The 21530-nt window shown below is 44.2% G+C and overlaps 2 protein-coding genes across 15 annotated transcripts in view; one reads left to right on the forward strand and one right to left on the reverse strand.

Moving 5' to 3' along the window:
* The window catches only part of ITSN2 (intersectin 2), an 86035-nt gene extending 74642 nt beyond the window's left edge, over positions 1 to 11393 (forward strand). For all 5 annotated transcript variants that reach the window (XM_030037843.2, XM_030037847.2, XM_041128897.1 and 2 more), the window contains 11 exons: positions 2023 to 2144; positions 3039 to 3145; positions 3770 to 3953; positions 4795 to 4893; positions 5063 to 5230; positions 6098 to 6310; positions 7046 to 7167; positions 8106 to 8188; positions 8347 to 8430; positions 8718 to 8891; positions 9921 to 11393. In XM_030037843.2, coding sequence (XP_029893703.1) covers positions 2023 to 2144; positions 3039 to 3145; positions 3770 to 3953; positions 4795 to 4893; positions 5063 to 5230; positions 6098 to 6310; positions 7046 to 7167; positions 8106 to 8188; positions 8347 to 8430; positions 8718 to 8891; positions 9921 to 10078 — 1514 coding nt within the window. In that variant the 3' untranslated portion in view covers positions 10079 to 11393. The remainder of the gene's footprint in view (positions 1 to 2022; positions 2145 to 3038; positions 3146 to 3769; positions 3954 to 4794; positions 4894 to 5062; positions 5231 to 6097; positions 6311 to 7045; positions 7168 to 8105; positions 8189 to 8346; positions 8431 to 8717; positions 8892 to 9920) is intronic.
* The window catches only part of FAM228B (family with sequence similarity 228 member B), a 43760-nt gene that overhangs the window by 14651 nt on the left and 7579 nt on the right, over positions 1 to 21530 (reverse strand). For 9 of the 10 annotated variants that reach the window (XM_041128907.1, XM_041128906.1, XM_030037851.2 and 6 more), the window contains 6 exons: positions 20533 to 20607; positions 19069 to 19266; positions 15274 to 15351; positions 14322 to 14409; positions 14073 to 14217; positions 10991 to 12512 (listed from right to left, as the gene is read on the reverse strand). In XM_041128907.1, the coding sequence (XP_040984841.1) occupies positions 12470 to 12512; positions 14073 to 14217; positions 14322 to 14409; positions 15274 to 15351; positions 19069 to 19266; positions 20533 to 20607 (627 nt within the window). In that variant the 3' untranslated portion in view covers positions 10991 to 12469. Of the gene's footprint in view, positions 1 to 10990; positions 12513 to 14072; positions 14218 to 14321; positions 14410 to 15273; positions 15352 to 19068; positions 19267 to 20532; positions 20608 to 21530 lie in introns of those variants that run through there. The other variant, XM_041128899.1, reaches the window with a different exon arrangement.

Here is a 21530-nt window from a genome sequence, read left to right on the forward strand (position 1 = left end):
GACACAAATCGAGCGTGTGGGTTGTTCTAACAGCTGTGATACAAGCAAACAGCAAGAGGAGCTTCAGTCCGTCCCTGCTCTTGTTGCAGGAGCGTACCTTGCAGTAGAAAAGAACCACGTGGTCAAAGCTGAGACTTCCAAATCTGAGAAATAAAGTCTGGTTACTGTGCAAGCCCTTGATTATCCTAAAATTTCATGTATTAGGAACCAGGTGGGCTTAAACTCAGTCCTGTATGGACTAGAGAATGACACTAGAATCCAGAAGTAGCATATATTGGCCACAGTCCATTTTGATGGACTGAGATACCAAACTTCACAGGAATCACTTTGGTCTGTAACTTTACTCCTTTTTCTCATCTGATTTTGGCCTGATTGTAACTTTGGGAATAACTAAGGCCAGAAGCGGCATTCTGCACGATCGAAAGAGCTGCAATCCCAGATCTCTTTGTAAAAAGTGGCATTTTTTCAAATCTTATCAGAAAGCTTAAGATCTGTGATCCTCCTTAGGGGTACAAATCAGAACTGAAAAGTCCTGATTTAAACCTAGCTATTGCATTTACTGTTTTACTTCTTTGTGTTGTTCAAAGGGTTTCCCTAGTAAAATACTTCGAATGGTATCATAAAAGTTCATTTGACAAGTGTTCCTTTTTAGCTGAAGGTTGCTGCTCCTTCAGAGCAGCTTGATGCTTGTGCAGCAGGGAGCGCACAAGCCTGGGAGGTTCCCATTAGGCCACTGTCACATCAAGTTTAGCGAAATGTTTAGTGTTTCTTGTTGTTTTTCCCCTCAAATTTAATACCAACTCATTTTAATTTCATTATTTAGAGCAGCCTTCCCATAAACAGATCTATACATTGGCAGTGAATAGAATAAAGTCACATTCTAGTGTCCTAGATGTGTTAGGGTGACAAGGGAGACGCAGCCTTTTGTGCTGTAGGTCACGCTGCCTTCCACGACACCTGAAAACTTTCGGAAAGTATCATTCCTCTGGAAATGTCGGATCTAAATGAGGCCCTGCGATGTCCTTCCTGCTATTCTGCAAAATCCACAGTTCACGTTGTTGTAAAATCTGATGCTGTCACATCAAGCAATAGCTGCATGTTCTCAAACGCTCTGTAATTGTTTCTCTTTTTATTTTCCCCCACCCTGCTACTTTGCAGTACTCTGCTAGCATGTGATCAGAGGGATCAGAGTTTGACTTTGTATGCTCTCCTTTACTCATCTAAAAATATTCACCACTTTGTTTTTACCAGTTTTCAATTCAGTTACTAAATTTCAAATGTTGTCATGCTTACTAACATGTATACAGTAGAGAAAAAGCAGTGTGAAGCTGTAGGGTCTGCATGGTATTACAGAAAACTTGGGGTTCATGTCATTGACTGTCTGTGTGTTCCTGTGCATGATTTTGATTATTCACACTTGATGCATAAAAATAATTCAACATACTTCAGGCTCATTTTGTTTCTAAAGGAGAAGAAAAGTTGTGCAACTGCCAAATTACGCAACTATAACATTATGCATTATAACTTTACAAATTTGTACTTGTGGTTTGCATCATAAATTAATAAACAAGGCAGAGTACTTTAGAAATGTGGTGGAGATTAAAGGTGCAATGTCCTAAGTCAGAACCAGACACATTTTAGATGACTTCATCTCACAAAAGACATTGCATAAGGTGAGAGAAAATCACAATTTTGAAACAGTAGGGCAGAAAACGAGAAGAGATGAGAAAAACCATGAGACAAATGGAGTGGCAGGGAGTCAGGAATTCTTATTCTGCATCACAATACAAGAAGAAGGGATGCTAGAAGAAATAAAAAGGTGACAGACTGAAAAATGACATAAAGTGGGGAGGGGATTGACCTCTACATCAGTCAATTTTGAAACCTGCTGCTGCTGTGGACAGGGTTTTACCACTGTGTATATAGTCTGAACCGTGGGCTGGTGTATGTTGGTGCAATTTTGTTAATTCATCAGATCTGATAGCCTGAGTGGAATCTAAACTACTGGCTTACTTCTTGTAGGGTGTGCTGACCTCCAAAGCCTTGACACTATGCAACCGATGGAAAGGAAAAGGCAGGGCTACATTCACGAACTCATTCAGACAGAAGAAAGGTATATGGACGATCTTCAGCTCGTCTTAGAGGTGAGATGTCTTGGATATGAAAATGCATTTCGAGAACACCTCTGTCCTACTGAATAATGATAAAGGGATTCTTACAAACTGTGAAATGCTAGAGGAAGAAAGGTGTGTGAGCACCTCCCGTTCTAGTGAATGTTACGTGGTTGTCCACCAGGCAGAAACATCACATTGGGAAAGCCATTGTCTTAAAGGACCTTCCAGTTTTCCAAATCCTGTTCTGAGGTGTTTGGGCTCAGTGTAAAGATGATGGGCTGGGCTGGGCTGGGGTGTCTAGCAAAGCTGCACAGGCTCGTGACAGAAGCTGTATAAGCACCATAAAAGTTTATCGTCTGCCTTCATCTCCAATTTTATTTCTGGAAGCAAGACCCCCGCACCAGGCAGGGCAGGAACTGGCCAGCATTAGGTGGTCTTGGGCGTCTGACTTGACCTCTCTATATAAAACAACTGTGTGATGAAGTGTTAAAGATGTTAAATAGACTGAGTTACACAGGTGTTCTGCTCTCCAGAGGTCTTGTGCCGAGAGCCCCTGAAAAGCTGGAGCTCTGCACACAGGTTGACTATGAGTGCTCTGGGTATGGGGACAGGTGTGATGCGTAAGTGTAATTTGCGTAGCAATTGACTCTGAAATCATGGGAATGCTCGTCTGCTGAACAGTCAGCCTGCAGGTGCCAGTGCTTGCCCCTGCTTTGCAAATGGCAATGCTGGTGTCAGAATGAGGTCACGTGCTTAGGAAAAATAGTGACAGCTGTCACAAGTGCTCGTAAGGAATTGCTTTTAACTTCTAAGATATTGGACACTGAGCATTCAAAAAAAGCAAAATCACTGCTAAGCTGAACAAGAGGCTGAGGTGCTTTTGTTTCTGAAGAATTGCTCACCTTTCTGATCTTTTGACTGCAGGTTTTCCAAAAACCGATGGCTGATTCAGGCTGTCTCACAGAAGGAGAAATGGGGCTGATCTTTGTTAACTGGAAGGAACTCATCATGTCAAATACAAAGTTACTGAAGTGAGTACTTACTTGCATTTTTATGTTTTCCTCTTCATCTTTATTCTCTTGTTCCTTTCCCCAGGAAGTTTTCTGGTTTTACAGTAAATATTTCTGTCCTCGCTCATTATTTCCTGTGCATGTGTGCATTCAGAACAGCTAAATGCATTCAGACTACCTCACAAAGAAGGAGTTGTTGCAAAAGAGAGGGGGCGAATAAACAGCAAGAACAGATGTACCTTAGAAATAGAGCCTACACAAAAGCATGTGCACGGGAGGCGTTCTTCCCAGTTTTCTGCAAAGCAACCTTCTATTCTCTAAAAGTAAACTTTGGAGAGACAAAGTGCTAATAATTCATTGAAATGGGATGCTGATTGAATGTAGAGATTGATGCCGATTGTCCCACAAACCTCAAAGGAGAGTCTCAGTCCCACAGACCCCATCAGGCAGATCGTTCAGCTCAGCGTGTTGTGCTGGTGACTTCCTGGGGGTTCAGGCTGGACCCTGAGCCGCCTGGAACCCCCGTGCTTTGTAAAGAGAATTCACCTCGCAGACTTGCGTCCTTTCAGGGACGGATGTTGTAAGGATCTTGATTTAGGCCTCGCAGACTTGGCAGCAAAGTTGAATGGTTTTTTTCCTCTTCAGAGCCTTGCGAGTGCGTAAGAAAACGGGAGGAGAAAAAATGCCAGTGCAGATGATTGGGGACATCTTAGCAGCAGAGCTCTCTCACATGCAGGCCTACATTCGGTTCTGCAGCTGCCAGCTTAACGGAGCTTCGTTGCTGCAGCAGAAAACTGATGAAGATGCTGATTTCAAAGACTACTTAAAGGTACCTTATTCAGTAGCTTTTGTGCCGCCTTCTTTCCTCAACGACAGGAGCCCGTCTAACCAGATCGACTAGATAACGCGGAAGAGTAAAATCTTGCAAAAATAGCTAAGAACCTTCCAAGGTGTATTTATATGATGACCATGGTTAACACTGTGTGTGCCTTTTATTTATATACCTGTCTTTCTCTCTAGCTAATTTATTACTCCATTTCCCACCTCAGTGTAGCGCTAACCTCACAAAGCTATGGTGCTGGTGTCTGCACCTTCCCAAAAATTCATGCTGTCAGAAGGGGTAAGAGTCTGTGGAGTGGAAATAAAAAAGCTGTTGTTCTGAACGCGCTTGGAATTCAGTGGGGTGTGCAGTGTGTCTGAGCAGTGGGGTTGCAGCCAGGGCCAGAGGTGTGCCGAGAGCGTCACAGGCAGGCACACTGTGAATGAATAAGGAATTGCTGCCATACTGCAGCTGATGCGATGGCTTTGAGGCCATGAAAGGAGAAATGCCAGAACTGTTGACATCAGGCGTTTGTTTCTTTCAGTGCTTTGTTTTTTTCAACCTGAGTGGAGCCTGTAATGTCAAAATAAAAGCTGGAACGGTTTTGAATGTAAGGATTCTGCGTGAACAATGATCCTATGGCTTATGCTGGCAAAGCATCTGGGTACAATGACAGCACCGGCTTTCCTGTTTGTTCTAGATACAAGTATTGTTTGTTTACCAAAAAAATCTAACATTTCTTGGAATGCCTGGAAAAATGAATCTGATCAGACAGTTTTCAGTGCAGTGAGGCAGCTGTTTCTTGATGAGTAATGCAATGTCTCTGTTAAATCTCTGGGTTGCACCACAGAAACTTGCCTTGGACCCTCGCTGCAAAGGAATGCCCCTCTCCAGTTTCCTCCTGAAACCTATGCAAAGAATAACCCGCTACCCTCTGCTCATAAAGAGTGTGAGTACCCTAAGTGAGGTTTTGCAGGTGAATGCTTTTGAGTTTGCTCTCAATAGCAAAAGCAAAAAAAGGCCTTGTCCCTTTATGGGGATTTCTCTGAGAGTGTGGAGCAGTACCTGTGCTTACCTCTGATTTTATCTCATTTTGTTCCCTTTTTGATCCGTACCAGATTCTAGAGAACACTCCAGAAAATCACCCTGATCACAGTAACCTCAAGCTTGCCTTGGAGCGTGCGGAGGAGCTGTGCTCTCAAGTTAACGAAGGGGTGCGTGAGAAGGAGAACTCGGACAGGCTGGAATGGATACAGTCCCACGTCCAGTGCGAAGGTCTTGCTGAGGTAGCCACATTGATACGCTGTACGGCAGAGGCTTTTCCGTGTCATTTCAGAAAGGCTGGGGGAAGGAATGGGAGTCCTTGCTCACATCCGTTCTTGGAACGTGATCCACTGCTGAGCTTTTGGCAAAGAAGCTTTTATTAAATTCTGCTCACAGCCATCATGTGATGAGCCCTTGTTTTTGCATGATTTTGGCAGTGGAGAAATCTTGATTTATCAGCTTAAAACTGATATCATTTAAACCGTTAAACGAACAGAAGTAACTCTTTATCTCTGAAGTTCTGCTTGTGCTGCCACTGGGCTAAGTCAGGTGTTACTATGTGGAATTGCACTTAGTGTGTGTTTCCCAGGGTTTTCCTTCATGCAGAAAGGGCACAGAAGCCCTCAGTGTCAGATCCTCAACGATATGTGGGGTTCGGGCTCCTGTACCTTTCAGGACAGCCTTCAAAACGAGGTGTTGTGACAGTTTGCCTTTGGCTGTGTAAGGAACCAGGGCTTGACAGGCCCGGAAGGTCTGTCCTATTTCCATCACCTAATCGTGCACCCATAAGAGATGACCTGGCTGCAGACTCTGCAGGCTCTTCTTAAACACAGCTTCTGGACAACAGAAAAGTGGCCATGAGTTAAATGCCTTCATCCAGTCAGACCCCTGCATGTGTTGTTGGTGAAGCTTAGATCTACTTTGAGTTGGGAGTAGTGCTGATACCACGGCAGATCATAAAACAGTTTCCCTTCTCTTCATTTGTAACTAAATTCATTAAACAAAACAGAAGAGCTTTTTAAGTAGTTTCAGCAATCCCCACTGTGAAAAGGAGCAGGAACTGATGTCTGCGTTAACTTGCTGCTGCTAATAAGTTTTGTCTCTCCTAGCAACCTGTGTTCAACTCCCTCACGAACTGCTTGGGACCACGGAAACTCCTGCACAGTGGCAAGCTGTACAAGGCCAAGAGCAATAAGGAGCTGTACGGCTTCCTTTTCAATGACTTCCTCCTGCTCACCTACATGGTTAAACAGTTTGTATCTTCTGGCTCCGATAAACTCTTCAGCCCCAAATCCAACTCACAGTTCAAAATGTACAAAATGGTGAGTGAATCGAGGTGCCCCGTGGTCATGTTGATACAGTGGGACATGGCTTTTGATGAGGAATGCCGTTCTCCCTGCTGGGGTTAGCCGTCTGGCCCCGTCTGACCGTTTGCTGTCATACGGGCACGTACTGGCAGCCAACACGCACGAGTGCTGCTGGCTTAGTCCCCAGAAAAGGACAGGCTTCTGTGTCTTGGTTTAATAAACACTTCTGTCCACTTTGGAGTGAAAGGGCAGAAATAGCATCGTGCCTGAGCAGCTGAGTGGGATGTTCAGAAGCAGGAGCCTTGACTTAAGTTTGCACAAGTTCCTGCATCCACAAGAAAATACCCGTCCTTTAGAAAACAGTAAGAGGTGCAAAACTTAGTCTCTGTGTCCACACAGTGTGTGTTCTCAAGATTCTGGAGCTGGGGGATAAGGTTAAGTATCAGGGCTGCTTTCCGGCAGGGAACCTGAGAGATTCCCAGGGTTTCCAAGCTCCACACTGTAGCTGTGCTTATGCAGTCCTGCCCCTTTCACAAAGCTCTTCATCTAGGAGGGCAGAATGGGGTGTATCGCCGGAGTAGTTTCTCTCTCAGTCCTTTCTCACATCCTTTACATGGTGATCTGATTGTTCGTCCTGTGTCCTACGACTTTCATTTTCCCTACAGTAAAGCAATGTCTTTAAACATCCTTGTAAAGTTTTTGCTTATTGTCAGGGTGATGCTGCCACAGTGATGTTTGCTTTTCTTTCAGCCTGTTTTCCTTAATGAAGTCCTAGTGAAATTGCCCACAGACCCTTCAAGTGATGAGCCAGTTTTCCACATATCACACATTGACAGAGTTTACACGCTTAAAACTGACAACATTAATGAGCGGTGAGTAGTGAAAATGTAGATCTGAGCTTACACTTGTTGATCCTGGCTGTAGGCTGTGTTTCCAGTGAGCAGACATGGGCGTCTCTGAGTTCAAGAACAGGGCTTAGTCTCTTGGTCAGGAAATAAACTCATTTGACTCTCATTTGAATTACAAGTTTTCTCTGGTTTTGTTATGCTTGCATGGCAGCTCTTGCAGTGGAATCCAGTCACATCTATGCGGAGACTCAATTAAGCGCTCAGACTCTCTGTGCAAGATTCCCTTTATTTCACAAAAGAGTCCAACTTATATATGTTTCAACAAAGATCCAGAAAGTACTAACGGCTCACAGCCAATACTACTAGCACAGGAGGGCATATCTGGCCCAGCTGGGATGTTTGCCAGTCCTCAGAACAGTTAAAGATAAAAACATTCCATAGACATACTCGTGACTGTCTTCAGCCACATCTTCCCAGGCCTACACAAGGCCATCCTCCAACCTGACCTTGTGAAACTACTTCTTCAAGGCTTGGCAAACACGCAGCACAACAAATTCTAACGGTCACTCTTGAAAACAAATGCCAGGTGTTCCGAGCTGCTCCCACAGTCTGCTGCTCCTCAGTGTTACAGTTGTGTAGAAGAATAGTTTGGGGCTGCAAAGTCCAGCATCCCATAGGATTCTTCCCCAGTCCTGGTCGGTCTTTAAGGTGACCCAGCAGTCCTTAATAAAACAGCAGCCCCACTTTCATTTATTGAGGCTGGTGTGGAAATGGGGCATAAGATTAAATCCAAAAACTCCATCGCTTTAGTCCTTGAACTAACTCAATTCGTGATGCCTCTGAAACCCAGTGGCAGGGGGGGGGGGGGGGGGGGGAAGCAAAAGAGATTGGGGCAGAGTCACTGATAGTGAAGAATTTCCTGCCTGTGGTATGACCCTGACTATAGGGATTGCTCTTTGCAGTACTGCCTGGGTCCAGAAAATCAAAGCAGCATCAGAGCAGTACATTGAAACTGAGAAGAAGAAACGTGAAAAGGCTTATCAAGGTACCTACCGAGTTCTGTATTTCCCTCTCATCCATGTGGACACGTGCGCAGGGCCTTTTCTAGAGGATGCCACGGTGTCTATGTAGGATCTCCCTCGTCAGATCTATTGCCAGTTTTTACGGTTACAACCAATCCATTTATTTCTGACTTCTTCACAGCTCGCTCACAGAAAACCTCGGGAATAGGGCGCTTGATGGTGCATGTGATTGAAGCAACAGAACTAAAAGCCTGCAAGCCCAATGGTAAGTGAAGGAAATAGTGTCAAATCACTTTTATTCCTGTGACGTTTGCTGAGAGGAGTTTGGTGATTTGGGAAGCATTGTGGTTTCAGCTACAGCTTCTGAATGAATTCACCATTATTTAGCTTCAGAGGACTGAGCAAAGAACCAGCTTTGTGCTGCTCTAGGATATAGGGATTGCCTGACCCACATCTTCTGGACAGCAGCATTGATGTGTGGCCAAGCAGCCTCCAGACAGGGAGGGAGGCTTCTGCACTGCAGAGGTGTTTCACTGCTTGTTCTGTCTTTAGGGAAGAGCAACCCATATTGTGAAATCAGCATGGGCTCTCAGAGCTACACTACAAGGACCCTGCAGGACACCTTGAACCCCAAGTGGAACTTCAACTGCCAGTTCTTCATAAAGGACCTGTATCAGGATGTCCTGTGTATCACCATGTTTGACAGGGATCAGTTCTCACCCGATGGTAAGCGTGAACATTTGTTTTAGGAAAAGAATGCTTTCTTGTGACTTGGGGTACACAGTTCCTCACCAGCAGTTCCAAGAGCCTGTAGGTATGATTGCTTCCTGAGAAATGTTCTGTAAAAAACAATGCCTCCTTACTCCAGAGGTTCAATAGCCTTTTGGAGCCAACAGCTCTGGGCAGTCAGGTTTGATCCCACTCTGGCTTTTTTATCAGACACAGAGTTACTTTTTTGTCAGACGGAGAGACAGAGAAGTTGAAAGCATAAGTTTTTCTCTCTTACTATACGTGCCTGAAAATAAGGTGCTAGGTTATATTTGCACAGCAACAGCTTGATAAGCTTTCTTTTTTTCCTTGGAAACTGAGCACGTTTTTGGCAGTCAGTTGCTTCTAGTACTCTTTAAAAAGTTAAGTGTTTTTTCAGGGCTCTGACATACAGTTGATTACTGCAGATTTGCAAAGTACTGCCCTGACCTGAGTTGCCCTATGTGTAACTATAGCTCGGTCTTTTCTCCCGTGAGGTAACATGACTTTGCTAGGCTTCTGCTCGCAGTTGGACACACATACACACAGACATAGACACACACACACAGACATAGACACAGAGACACAGACACACCCCCCTAATTAAAAGTTGGCTGAGTCAAAATAGTTGAATTTTTTTTGTGGCACCACAACTGACTGGTAAACAGGTTCCATCACTTAACTCTGACCTTCCAGCTCTAAGACAGGAGAACATTTGAAATTGTGTTTCTGAAAGGGAACTGTATTTTTAAAGCCCTTGGATCAAACTGTGACATAAAGGCATATTTCCCATCCTAATTCCATAGCATTTTTTAGAAGACAAAAGACCCTTATTTGTCACTGCTGGCTGATTTACACAGGGCTGAGGTCTAGTCAAACAGGAAGCTTGGGAGCAGTGCTCTGGAACTGAATACATACTATGCAGCATTCCTGCTTAACCTGACACTTTCAGATTTTTGAAGCTTAACGTCTTTGCTTAATGAAATTTCTTACTCACTTGCCCAACAGATTTTTTGGGTCGCACTGAAGTTCCAGTAGCAAAAATCAGAACAGAACAAGAAAGCAAAGGCCCCACAACGAAGCACTTACTGCTACATGAAGTTCCAACAGGTGAAGTCTGGGTCCGTTTTGACCTGCAACTCTTTGATCAGAAAACACTCCTCTAAGAACACTTTTTTTAATTTATGAAGGACAACTGAAGCTGACAGCCTGAACATTTTTTTTGTAAAAGATTCCTTGCCCCACACTGGTTATTAAGCAAGAGTTCCTGCTGCTTCCATATTTCCTCATAGTTACTGGTTGTGTTTAGTTCCTTGCAGCATTCAAAGTTGTCGTTGATCTATGCAAACACAAATGTTACTGTATATACAGTACTATAGCTCAGTGCCTTTTTGTTATGTTGGAATATCTTGGTTTTGGATGCCAATGTTTCCATTTTCAGGGCCATAAAAAGTATTAAGTAGAAATGTGGCATCAAGATGTATGTGCATTTTACCACTTAGTCTAACGTATAGACTGAGGAATGGTTTAAGCTCAGCACTAGAATCATTCCATTTGAAATCTGAAAAAAGTGATATCCACTGGAATCTTCCCATCTCAGGATGATAGTTTTAAAGATTAAATGCTGAAGAAGCCTTAGCACTGGAGAATTCTCCGATATATTGTATATTCTTTAAGAATCAAGTGTAGTTCTTTACTTGACTTAGTTCTGCACTGAAATCAGTAACTGCTACTTGATTTTTCTTTCTGCTTCAGTTTGATTCATCATTCTCTGCTGAGACAATGTGGTTGTGAAGAATAACTAGAAAAAAATATTTTAAATACTGTGACCCACAATACTGTGGAAAAATACTCTTCAGCTTTTGTTTTTTTCCTAAATGTAAGTTATTTGTGTACATTTCTTTGGTCTTACAGACCTCCCTGTGAATCTTGAAGCTTTGATATTGCCAACATGTATATAGAGAGTAAAATATAAGTTTATTAATGTAATTTGTCTACAGATGTTTATTGATGCATAGTGATTTTTTAAAAGTATATTTTATTGTACAGGGGAATGTGAAATAATGAGAAAAACAGGATTAAATTCAAGAAAAGTTTATTACAAGTTTAAAAGGTTTGCTCCAGGGAACTCTCCCCCCAACACGAATCTGTAAAATGAGATTGGTTGAAAGCAAAAACTTTCTCTTGGCACTAAAATCAGGGATGGTTAAAAAAAAAAAGTTTGTTTATAAAAGGTTTGATACATTGTAACCATTTTACTGCCTCCTTAAACTGCTTTGTTGAAAAAGCACAGCATGCAATTCTGAGCAGCGCCTGCCCTTGTTTTCCATGGGCGCAGCAATACCTCCTGGTGTCTGACAGTTTCACACCCGATTGCCATCTGTGTACCCTCCTGTTACAGGGCTGAGTCAACCTCTGTTAATTTTAACAGTTTTCTGTGGTTCAGTATTTCTAATCCTAAATAAAACTAAATCTTGGCAACTCTTGAGAGATTGTGTTTGTACAGTGGGAGTTTGGAGCCTCTTGAAAAAGCACTGCGAAAACTGCTTTCTGGCTTTGACGCCGGAGCTGCTGTGCAGGCACACTAGCACGGAGACAGAGACCATGCTGGAACAAGAGAGAAGCTGAGCTGTAGGGCACTGACAGCATTTGTTGCTCAGCACTGACCCTCTGAAAAGTACTAGACATCTCCTCTCCCCTAATTATGTCCTGCCTTCTCAGAACACTCAATATGCATGTTAAAGTTTGATTCACTGCTTTGTACAGTGCCCCCAGGAGAAAGTCCTTTGAAACCTTGGTAGTACCCTAAACATTATTTTGCAAATAATATTTTGCAAGACATTCACTATGGGAGTTCTAATGAAGATTTGAACAACCAAAACCAAATAATTGTTTCCTTATCAGTGCTTTCTAAGCCACTCCTGTGTACACATCTGCCAACCACACACATAGCCAGGAGCACCTCCTTCTCCTCCTCATTCAAAGGGAGGCTTTGTTCTTAAATCTCAAGGTGACCTCCTTCAGCTTCATGCAAAATTGCAACAGCTGTAGCTAAAGTTTTGCAAGCTTTGCCATTCCCTCTGCCCACTGCTAACTTTCCTACTCCTTGTAACATGTAATACAGCGGACTCAGAGCTGTAGCTGTTGCCAGACCAGTAGATAACACACAGATCCTGCACTGTGTAGAAGAGGGGCCTACCAGACTTCTTGAACTTCTCTCACCAGTTCATGTCCATTAATACAATGATTCCCTCACGCTCTAAACCAGACAACATCAGCACTGTCTTTGTGGGGCTGAGCCTACGTTAAACCTCCTAAAATAGTAGGGTTTGGCCTGCAGAGCATGGCCTGGAGCTGGAAAGAGCAGTAGCATCTCAAACATTTCTTTGGCTGCTGGGTTAGCTACTTCAGAACCACATGTTTAAGACAGTTTATTGCAGTTCGCCAGAAGACCTGGCCTGTTATCACTGGCTTTGGCAGACGATGTAACATATTTTGCAAATGGTACCTTCTGATGGTTGTGCTTGCTGCTGCAGTCAGCTGGAGGACAGGTAACATCATCGGCTCTCGACATCTTTGTGGCGGCTGATGACTTTCTGCCTTTAAACAGAAGTAAAAACTATTGCCAGTCCATGCAACACAAAGGCTGCTGTTGCCCAGCACAGCTTCTTGCACTAGCTCTTTCCCACACTGAGTCACTCCAGGAAATGTTTGTCTTTATGACCATTTTTTAATTCTAGAATGTGCCATTATTCCGTAACTGCTCTAAGCATACTGGAGTAAAGCCTTGGGCCAGTAAGAGGTATAAAACTCTAGGGCAGGGGCTGTGGGGGGAGAAAGCGGGCCAGGTTCAGGAGGACATCAGGCTCCCAGTTCAGCTTTGATGTTTTTGTCACTGGGGAGCAGGAGTTCCCTTAAGTGTTGTGTACTGCAGTGGCAGAACCAGAGAGCTTTCAAAAGGGGTGAATCAGAGCACTGGGACTTTAAAACAAAAAACAACGTAATTAAAAAAAAAAAAAAAAAAAACCACTCTTCACTGATCCCAAATGCTTCTCTATCAGGGCAGGCCAGCTGGGGCTCTCTAGTGTTCTCAGCTTAGGCAGCTGCATCACTGCTCCAGTTCAGTTCACCATTAGTGACCTCTACTGTATTTTGAGTCCAACCAACCTCTATGCCAAAAAAACCCCGTTACAAAGTTTAGCTGTAGGATGCACTTTCTGGAGTGGTGTGTAGCTCCCTCAGTGCAGGCCGCTCCTTTACAGGACCAGCCTGATGGCTTGAGCCAGGACACACACCATATCTCATCCCTCAGTGGAAGGACACTGGCTGAGCGAACATGAGGCAAGGCCAAGAGAGCTGGGACAGTTTAGCCAAGAGAAGAGAAGGCACAGGGAATCTCATCAGTGTGTACACATACCTGAAGGGGAGGGTACAAAGAGGACGGAGCCAGGCTCTTTTCAGTGGAGCAGTGAGAGGACCAGAGGCGATGGGCACACACCAAAACACAGGAGGTGCCGTCTGAACATCAGGAAACACTTTCCTACTGTGAAGGTGACAGAGCACTTGCACAGACTGCCCAGAGAGGTTGTGGAATCTCCATCCTTGGAGATATTCAAAAACCGTCCAGACATGGTCCTGGGCAACTGGCTCTAGGTGTCCCTGCTTGAGCAGGGGGTTGGACAAGATAACTTCCACAGTTCCCTTCCAACCTCAACCAGTCTGTGATACAAGTATGACCTCACTCTGCTCCCAAAATATAGAAACTAATAGCAAAAAAAACCCCAAAACCCAAAGCAAGTATGAACAGTAAATCCTTTCATATCTTCCAGTAAAGCACCCAGGAGGTATTCCATGGCTTGACCTGTAGGGCTGGCTGCCAGGCTGCATGCAGAAAATGCATGAAACTCCCCTCCAAAAGCCACTTTATTTCAAGGCTCAGCTTGACCATCAATGCTCTGCTTTAATACATCCTGCTGCCCACTCCATAGCTGAAGGCTTTCCCTTCACCAACGCTCCTTTCTCAGGAGAAATACACAATAAAGTAGAATTCACCATTAAATTTAAGTTTTAGCAAATACTGTGCTATGGGGCCAAGAAGGAGAGCCTTCATCCACTGTAGCTGTTGTGCTGCCTCCCAATAAACAGCACATTAGCTCTTACCTCTTTGTCTGGTGGACCTCACTAGCAATGTAGGCGTGTGGTATCTTCAGCCACTCAACTGCATCCATACGTTGCCGGCTCAAAGGAAGCAGTGGCAGTTCTGCTTTACTGAGTTGGTTCAGCTCTCTGGTAGAAGACGGTCTTCCTGGCAGGAAAGTTACAAGTGCTTCATGTGAACATCTACTGTCACAAGTAAGGATGGCCCCCCAATATGAAACACTCCCAAGGGATACCAATTGTTTAAAATACCTGTCTCACACTGCTTGATAATGCCTGTCTCAATAAACTTTCTTTGAATGTCTTTTAATAGAGGATCCTGTAAAGTTGGTATTGAAACCTGTGACAGAGACAGTTATTTCATGCTTACGCACCAACACAAGCACTTTGTGAGAGAGTCTCAAAAGACCAAAGTAAGTCAGAGGTAAATGTCAAGGTACCATTGATTAGCAGGGAAGGAGCATCAACCTCATTTTTTATGAATAAAAACATGAGGCACAGACCTGAGTGCCCTGAGAAACACTGAGCATCTCAGCTCCTAATGCAGGGCATAATGCATTCAACAACTCTGCTACAAAGTTTGAACATAGACATGAGATCTGATCTCCTGGAGGCAGCCGATCTTGATGAACCCTGTGTGGCACATCGCAGTGAAGTATCAGCTCAGTCCCTGTAGCTGCTGAGGGCTCACAGCATCCAGAAGGGACTTTGAGAATTGCACTTCATGGATTTGTGTCAGAGTCCCACCTAACTCTTCTATTAGGTACCCAAGTCTTTGGTGCGTTTGAGCGAGCTTCTGTAAAGATCATCTGAACTGTCGGATTATTTCCTTCTACAGGGCACACACCCAGCTTGCCTGGGAACTCACCAACCCTCGTTAGACAGTACACTTCCCACACTGCCACAGTGAATTTGAGATGAGGAAAACAAACCTCCCTCCCCACCATTGCCTACTGTGCCTCCAAATCTGGGCTTAGTATGGATCAAAACCATATTCCCGGTGAAAACCATTTTCAAACATTCTTGGGCTTAAATGCAGTAGGAGCTGGGACCCATATTTGTTCAGTTAATAAAACTACAATGTGTTGCTCTACACCAGTCCTGTAGCAGCACATCAGTGACACTCTCTGCCTCCTCTCTAACCATTAACTTCGTGCCAGTCAAATGGTCCCTGTAAACCTCACAGCATAAATAACCATCACACCTTCCAGCAGTCTGTACACGTCTTCAGGAAGAACGGATCGTACTCTGATGGGTCGTAAGCTTCCAAAGCCACATAGCCCTGCAGGAGAAGAAGGTAGCGGGTCAGGTCTCAGAAGCTAATGGTGATAGAACAGTGAGAGAGCAGCCAGCGTAGGTATTACACAGCCAGGCATGGTATGAACACAGGACCAGAGGTGATGGAGGAAAGGACTCCTGAATTTTCACACACTGCACCTCAAAAGGAAGGTGACTGAAGTGTAACAGGAAAATTCCTCCATCCATTTTAATTTACCATAGGCATAAATAAAAAATAAATGATTTCATGAAGCATCCAGAAATAATTACAGGCTAAAATGCTAATCACAACTAGGGCAGTCAAGAAAATGGAAATTTCATTCAAGAAAAAATGTTTTGACCAAGAAAGAAACAGATATTAGAAAGAAAAGGAAAAAAGAAGTGACTGAGCTCTCACCAGCCATAGGCCTAGGCAAGTTACCAGTCTGTGAGATGCGAGCTCCAAGTCTAGGTCATGAGCATGCTTTTCTGTCTATATAGAGGGGTAAAGACCTACCTGAACCATACCTAATGGTCCAGACCACAGCTCCATCTCATCAAGAACTCTGCCTGCAACAAACTTCAGATTCTGCAGTTCAAGTTCCCTATGACCAGAGTTAGCTGGGGAACAGCACGTACCACCACTTGGCATTCACTATTGATTGCAAGACCAAAGAACACCAGATCAAACAGGCTATCAAGAAGCTGAACGGAGACTGAGGTCGACACACTGATCAAGACTGATGCTGAGAAAGGTGAATTACAGTCATTTATCTCGAAATTATAATGTACTGTACTGTATCCGATAAGCCAGGATTTACATCAAATTGCATCAAATAAGAGCTGTACAGATGACAAAACAAAATGTATAAGTAAAAAAAAAAAAAAAAAAAAACAGAGGCCACAAGTGATGCCCTAAGAATAGTAAGAACAGGGCAACCATATAAAATAAAATACTTCTCCTTACTACTCCCAGTCATTCTTCCAAAACCTTGCAAATGAAGTTTTTCAGCTTTCTTGTGCAGATGATTCTCCAGGGGTCCCATGAAGAAAAGGGAGCATTCAGGCCACGGCCCTCTAGGTCTCAGTCCTACACAGTTCTTTTTGGCTATCTGTGGATGCGATTTCAAGTTGAGAGTTGGAAAAACCATACTTTAACATGAACAGTTCAGGAGTGCTGCAAGATGAGTCCAAACCCAAAAAAGTGGGATCTGCAGTAGGTTTAAGAGGTCACTGTGTTGAAGGTGCTCACGTGAGCGAGTGAGCCAGGCCCCAAGGGCCTGTGCTGTTCCCAGGCTCTCAGCAGGCAGCTGGGCAGCTCCGTGGGGCTTGAGCTACTGCTGAGCATGAACATTGCTGCCTCTGCAGGGGCCTCTGCTCCCCAGGATCTGACAACTGCCCAGAGAGCAACCAGCAGCCACACTCACCATCTCCCGTTTCTGTCCATGGAAAGCTGTAAGCCCTAACATGTCTCAATTTGCAGAGTTTTAGTGCCACCCCTTGGTTTATTATTACATATCACCCCATTACAATATGTGCAGAGACCTCAGTTGATTATGCTAGGTGCTGTGCAGCACACCCATGTTTGATCCCTTCATGCAGTCGATGTGTTATCACTCACACATCCCTTGGCAGAAAGAGCAATAGCCTGCTCTTAAAAACAAGTCGCAAGGTTCTCTCACTCTGCAGCATTTCAGCATACAATGCCTACAATATCCTGGACTACCAGAAGCTGAGTTGTGGCTAAGACAGCGGCAACCCAGGCTGGGGAAACTTCCCCCTCCTTGCAGGCTGCAGCATGGCACTTCTGCTGATGCTAGAAGAAAAGTACAGCTGCTGCCATCTTCATGCTATGACCAACCATCTCACTATACATCTGCAGTCCATGTCCCTGGGACTGGGGGTAAGGAGGAGGTGAGAATGGGGGTGACAAGGAGGCAGATTTAAGGAAAAAAACCCCACAGATGAGCAGGTCACTGGAACAACAGAGAGTCAAGGAAGGGAGGTAAAGGAGGAATGCTCAGATGGCGTGAAAAAGGAGGCAGAAAAGTGAGCTGACAGAAAGATTGAGATGAAGGAACATGGAAGGACAGTGAGGAGAGAGTTAGAGGGGAGGAGTAAAATGGAGGAAAGGAGGAGAAGGCAGCTTTGGAAAGCAAATGACAGTGAAGAACTTGGAGGAATCATCAGAAGCAACAAGGAGAGGGAAACACAGCACTGGGGAGTCTGACAGAAGAAAGAGGGGCAAGACAGTGAGAGACTTGGGGATGGAGTAAAAGGGTTGCCTGGAGAGAGAAAGAGAGCAATAGCAGAGCCTAGAGGAAGAAGAATAGATATGGAAAGGGGGAGTGGATCAGTGACAGAGACAGGAAGGTGAGGAGATGTAGGGAACAGGACAGGGAGAAGCCTAATAGCAGGGAAGAGAGCATGAGAAAATGGACAAAAAGGAGAGAGAGGAGAGAAAAAAGCACAGCCAGAAGTCAGTATATTAACCAATCCACAGAACTGTCTTAAGTTCTGCAAAATCTATCATATGCTGCCAGGATTAATGCAAACCTAGCAAATTAATTGTCCTATTACTCTGATGAGCTTCAGCCTGCTTTTCAGACATGCTGATGATAGAGCTGACAACACAGAGCAAGGAGAAAAGGTGGAGGCTAATCAGTGGTGCTGTGCTTGTTCAGGGAGAAGGAGACATCCCAGTACGCCAGCCATTGCTTTTGGAGGACACCCAGCAAAGTCCTGACCTGACACAGAAGCTTGCAAGATGGACTGATGCAGACCCAGATATGTACAGTACACCCAACATATCCTAAATGCCAGGACTTCAGCAGTAGGACTGGTTCAGCTCTTTGTCGTTATGTGCAGTTTAAATGCATGCGTCTTTCACATCAGACCTTTGGAAAAGAGATCATTTGCTCTCATTAAAACAACACAGCTCCGGTGACATTTTCATTTCTGGGTGGGAAGCTTGTTTACAGTCTCATAACTCCAGTGTGCAGTGGTTTCCACTGACAACAAAACCCTGCTCTATATAAAATACTATTCTATTTCTGGCAGATGATGTAACTGCTCTTATTGCTCTATATATCCACTCCTGAGATGCAGAAAGTTGAGTCATGGGATCTGATACTCAACAGTGGTGTGAAATTCAGAGCAAAACCAACAAAACCAACACGTATTTCCTACAGTGACTGCAATTTTTGAGTACTGAAACACACAGATCTACAGAATCCATGAGTTGGGTCTATTCACCTGCATGCAGACTTAAGAAAAATGTTGGTGTCTCCCTGTTCCCACCTTTTTTTCTTCTATAAAGCTTGATCAGTAGAATCCAAGGCCACGAACACGTTTCACTCATGCTCTGCCAACATAGTGCAGTACTGCTCTAGCTGAACTCCTGAGACATGAGACTGCAGTCCACTCCCTGGTCACAGGCTCAGCCTTTGGCTTCAGCTGACAGAGCTCAAGGTTCTCCCTCTAAATGGTCCAGCTCACAGAGGGAAACCCACCACAATATGTCTCACTCTTTTCAGACCCCAGCACGTGCTCACTGCACCAAACAGCTGTAATGACGTATGTCACCATGACAGAAGTCCTTGGGAAGAACATGTTACAGGTAGGGCATATCTGAACTCCAGGCTACTCAGCTGAACAGCAAGTAACAACTAAACCCCTGATCTTGTCCACAACTCTTTGTAGGCAACCCTCTCCATGACATAAATTTACTTCTCATTGTTACCTTCTTTTTACAGTAGTTTAAATAGAGAGAGAGTTGTTCTTCTTTCCTTTTCTGTATTTCTTTGCTTGACTGGCTGTCCATTTTGTCCTCAATTTTCTGCAGCAGTGGCTCTGAAACATCCTCAAGCCATTTCTTGTAAAGGATCTCCTTCTTTCTCAGATTTAAGAAATCATTGTGGCTTAAATATCTGTCCAACTCCTAAGAAATGGAAAATAAAAAACATACAACCTTGTCATGGTTTAACCCCAGCCAGCAACTAAGCACCACACAGCGGCTCACTCACTTGCCCCCCACCCAGTGGGGTGGGGGAGAGAATTAGAAAAAAAGTAAAACTTGTGGGTTGAGATAAGAACAGTTTAATAGAACAGAAAGGAAGAAAATTATAATAATAGCAATAATAAAATGACAATAATAATAATAATAAAATAACTGGAATTTACAAAACAAGTGATGCACAACACAATTGCTCACCACTCGCCAACCGATGCCCAGTTAGTTCCCGAGCAGCAATCTGCCTTCCCCAGCCAACTCCCCCCAGTTTATATACTGGGCATGACGTCATATGGTATGGAATACCCTTTTGGCCAGTTTGGGTCAGCTGCCCTGGCTGTGTCCCCTCCCAACTTCTTGTGCCCCTCCAGCCTTCTTGCTTGCTGGGCATGAGAAGCTGAAAAATCCTTGACTTGGTATAAACTACTGAGCAACAACTGAAAACATCAGTGTGTTATCAACATTCCTCTCATATTGAACCCAAAACACAGCACTATACCAGCTACTAGAAAGAAAATTAACTCTATCCCAGCTGAAACCAGGACAAACCCATTGGCCAACCACATTAAAGATTCCACAGGTGGGGCTACGCAGCTCGGCTGACCTGATCTGACTGGTCACTGCTGCAAGGGCCCTGTTTTCCAGCCCTTCCTTCTGCTCCTCCCTCTCTCCACTTCCCACCACTTGTTTCCAAGCTCTCCCTTCCACAAGCTCTGGCATTCAGACTCTAATTTTTTAAGCAGTAGTGCAAGAATGGCAGAAAATCATTCACTTTCTCCCGCCAGGTTAGTGAGCTGAAATCACCTCAGAGCACGGGTCTGACAAGCACCAGACTGTGCAAGACAGGCAGCAGGAGAAGGACATTTTCCCTGCAGCAGCGGCAACCTACTAGATCAGATCAGCCCTCCTGCCCTTTATTCACAGGCCCACCATCACCATCTAATCACATCCACAGAACAAAAGTTAGGTGCAAACAGGCAAGTCACTAAAGACAGATGATTCCTAAACTCATATTTAGTTACCACTTCAGCCCTATCCTGAGAAGAATGAGAAGGCCATAAGTTTGTACTTCTAAATTTAGTTTTTCAAGAGTACAGACAATTGACATTTTCTCATGAATCACTGAGGGAGAGAAAAAACATTGACATGCAGGAAAGTGCACAGCAAATGAGAAGAAGAGATACCACTTCTTACCCTCACAAAATAATTTTCTCTGTCCAAGATGCACTGAGCAGAAGCAATGACATCTTGACTTTCATCAGGTGCTGCCTAACAAAACATAAAAAAAACCACATGAAGTAAAAGCAGGACTTACAGTACGAGTTAGAATTACTTTTGAATTCAAAATAATTACTTGTGCTGTTATTAAAGACACATTATACCATAACCCAGCTGGCAGAATAGCACAGGCAGGCAAATCCTTGAGACACTTGCTCTGAACAGTTAGGTTAAATGTAGCAACAGAAGAGTGTGGGAAGAACTGCAATGTGCATGTTCAGCGGGACCAAACCATACACCTCCCTGGCCACTCCTCACCGCAACCGCACCACCACTTGCTCCTTGCCACCGTTGCTCACATACGCCTGATGAAGGCAGCAAGAGGCATCTCTCTGCACCTTCATTTTCAGTACAGATACAGCCACGCTATACAAATAGCAATCAAACAAATCAAAACTGTGATGAGGTATTACATCACGGAATTCATAAAAGTATAAAAGAAAAATAGAGGAAAACAGTGAAGTGTAAGAGGAAAGATAATGAGAAAAACCCCTCCAAAGCAGGAAACTGCCTCGCTGCTGCATCTGCTCATGAATTTGTCTGCATTTTAAATCTCAGTCACTGTTGTGACATCAGCCAAGTTCTCCTCTGGCATCATCCTCATCTTACTCTTTCTGAAGATCAGAACAGGGAGAAATTGTTCCCTGAATCATGAATATCAGGACGCTAAAACATGATTTAAGAACAACAGCCCTTGCGATGCACTGCTGTTGTTGATTTGTTTTTTAAACAGGCAATTCCTTGCAACATGTGCCTTATTAACTGCAACTCCTGCAGTCCAACCAAGGAGCACAAGCCACACAGGCTAAATTCATCTATCATTTGGGGATGGAGTCCCTCCAGGCAAGATTAGAGCACACGCGCAATGGGGGTATCTCCCCTATGATCAGGCAGCACCAACTCTGTGGGTTAAC

Source organism: Aquila chrysaetos, chromosome 15 (assembly GCF_900496995.4).
Source record: "Aquila chrysaetos chrysaetos chromosome 15, bAquChr1.4, whole genome shotgun sequence".
Classification (NCBI taxonomy): domain Eukaryota; kingdom Metazoa; phylum Chordata; class Aves; order Accipitriformes; family Accipitridae; genus Aquila; species Aquila chrysaetos.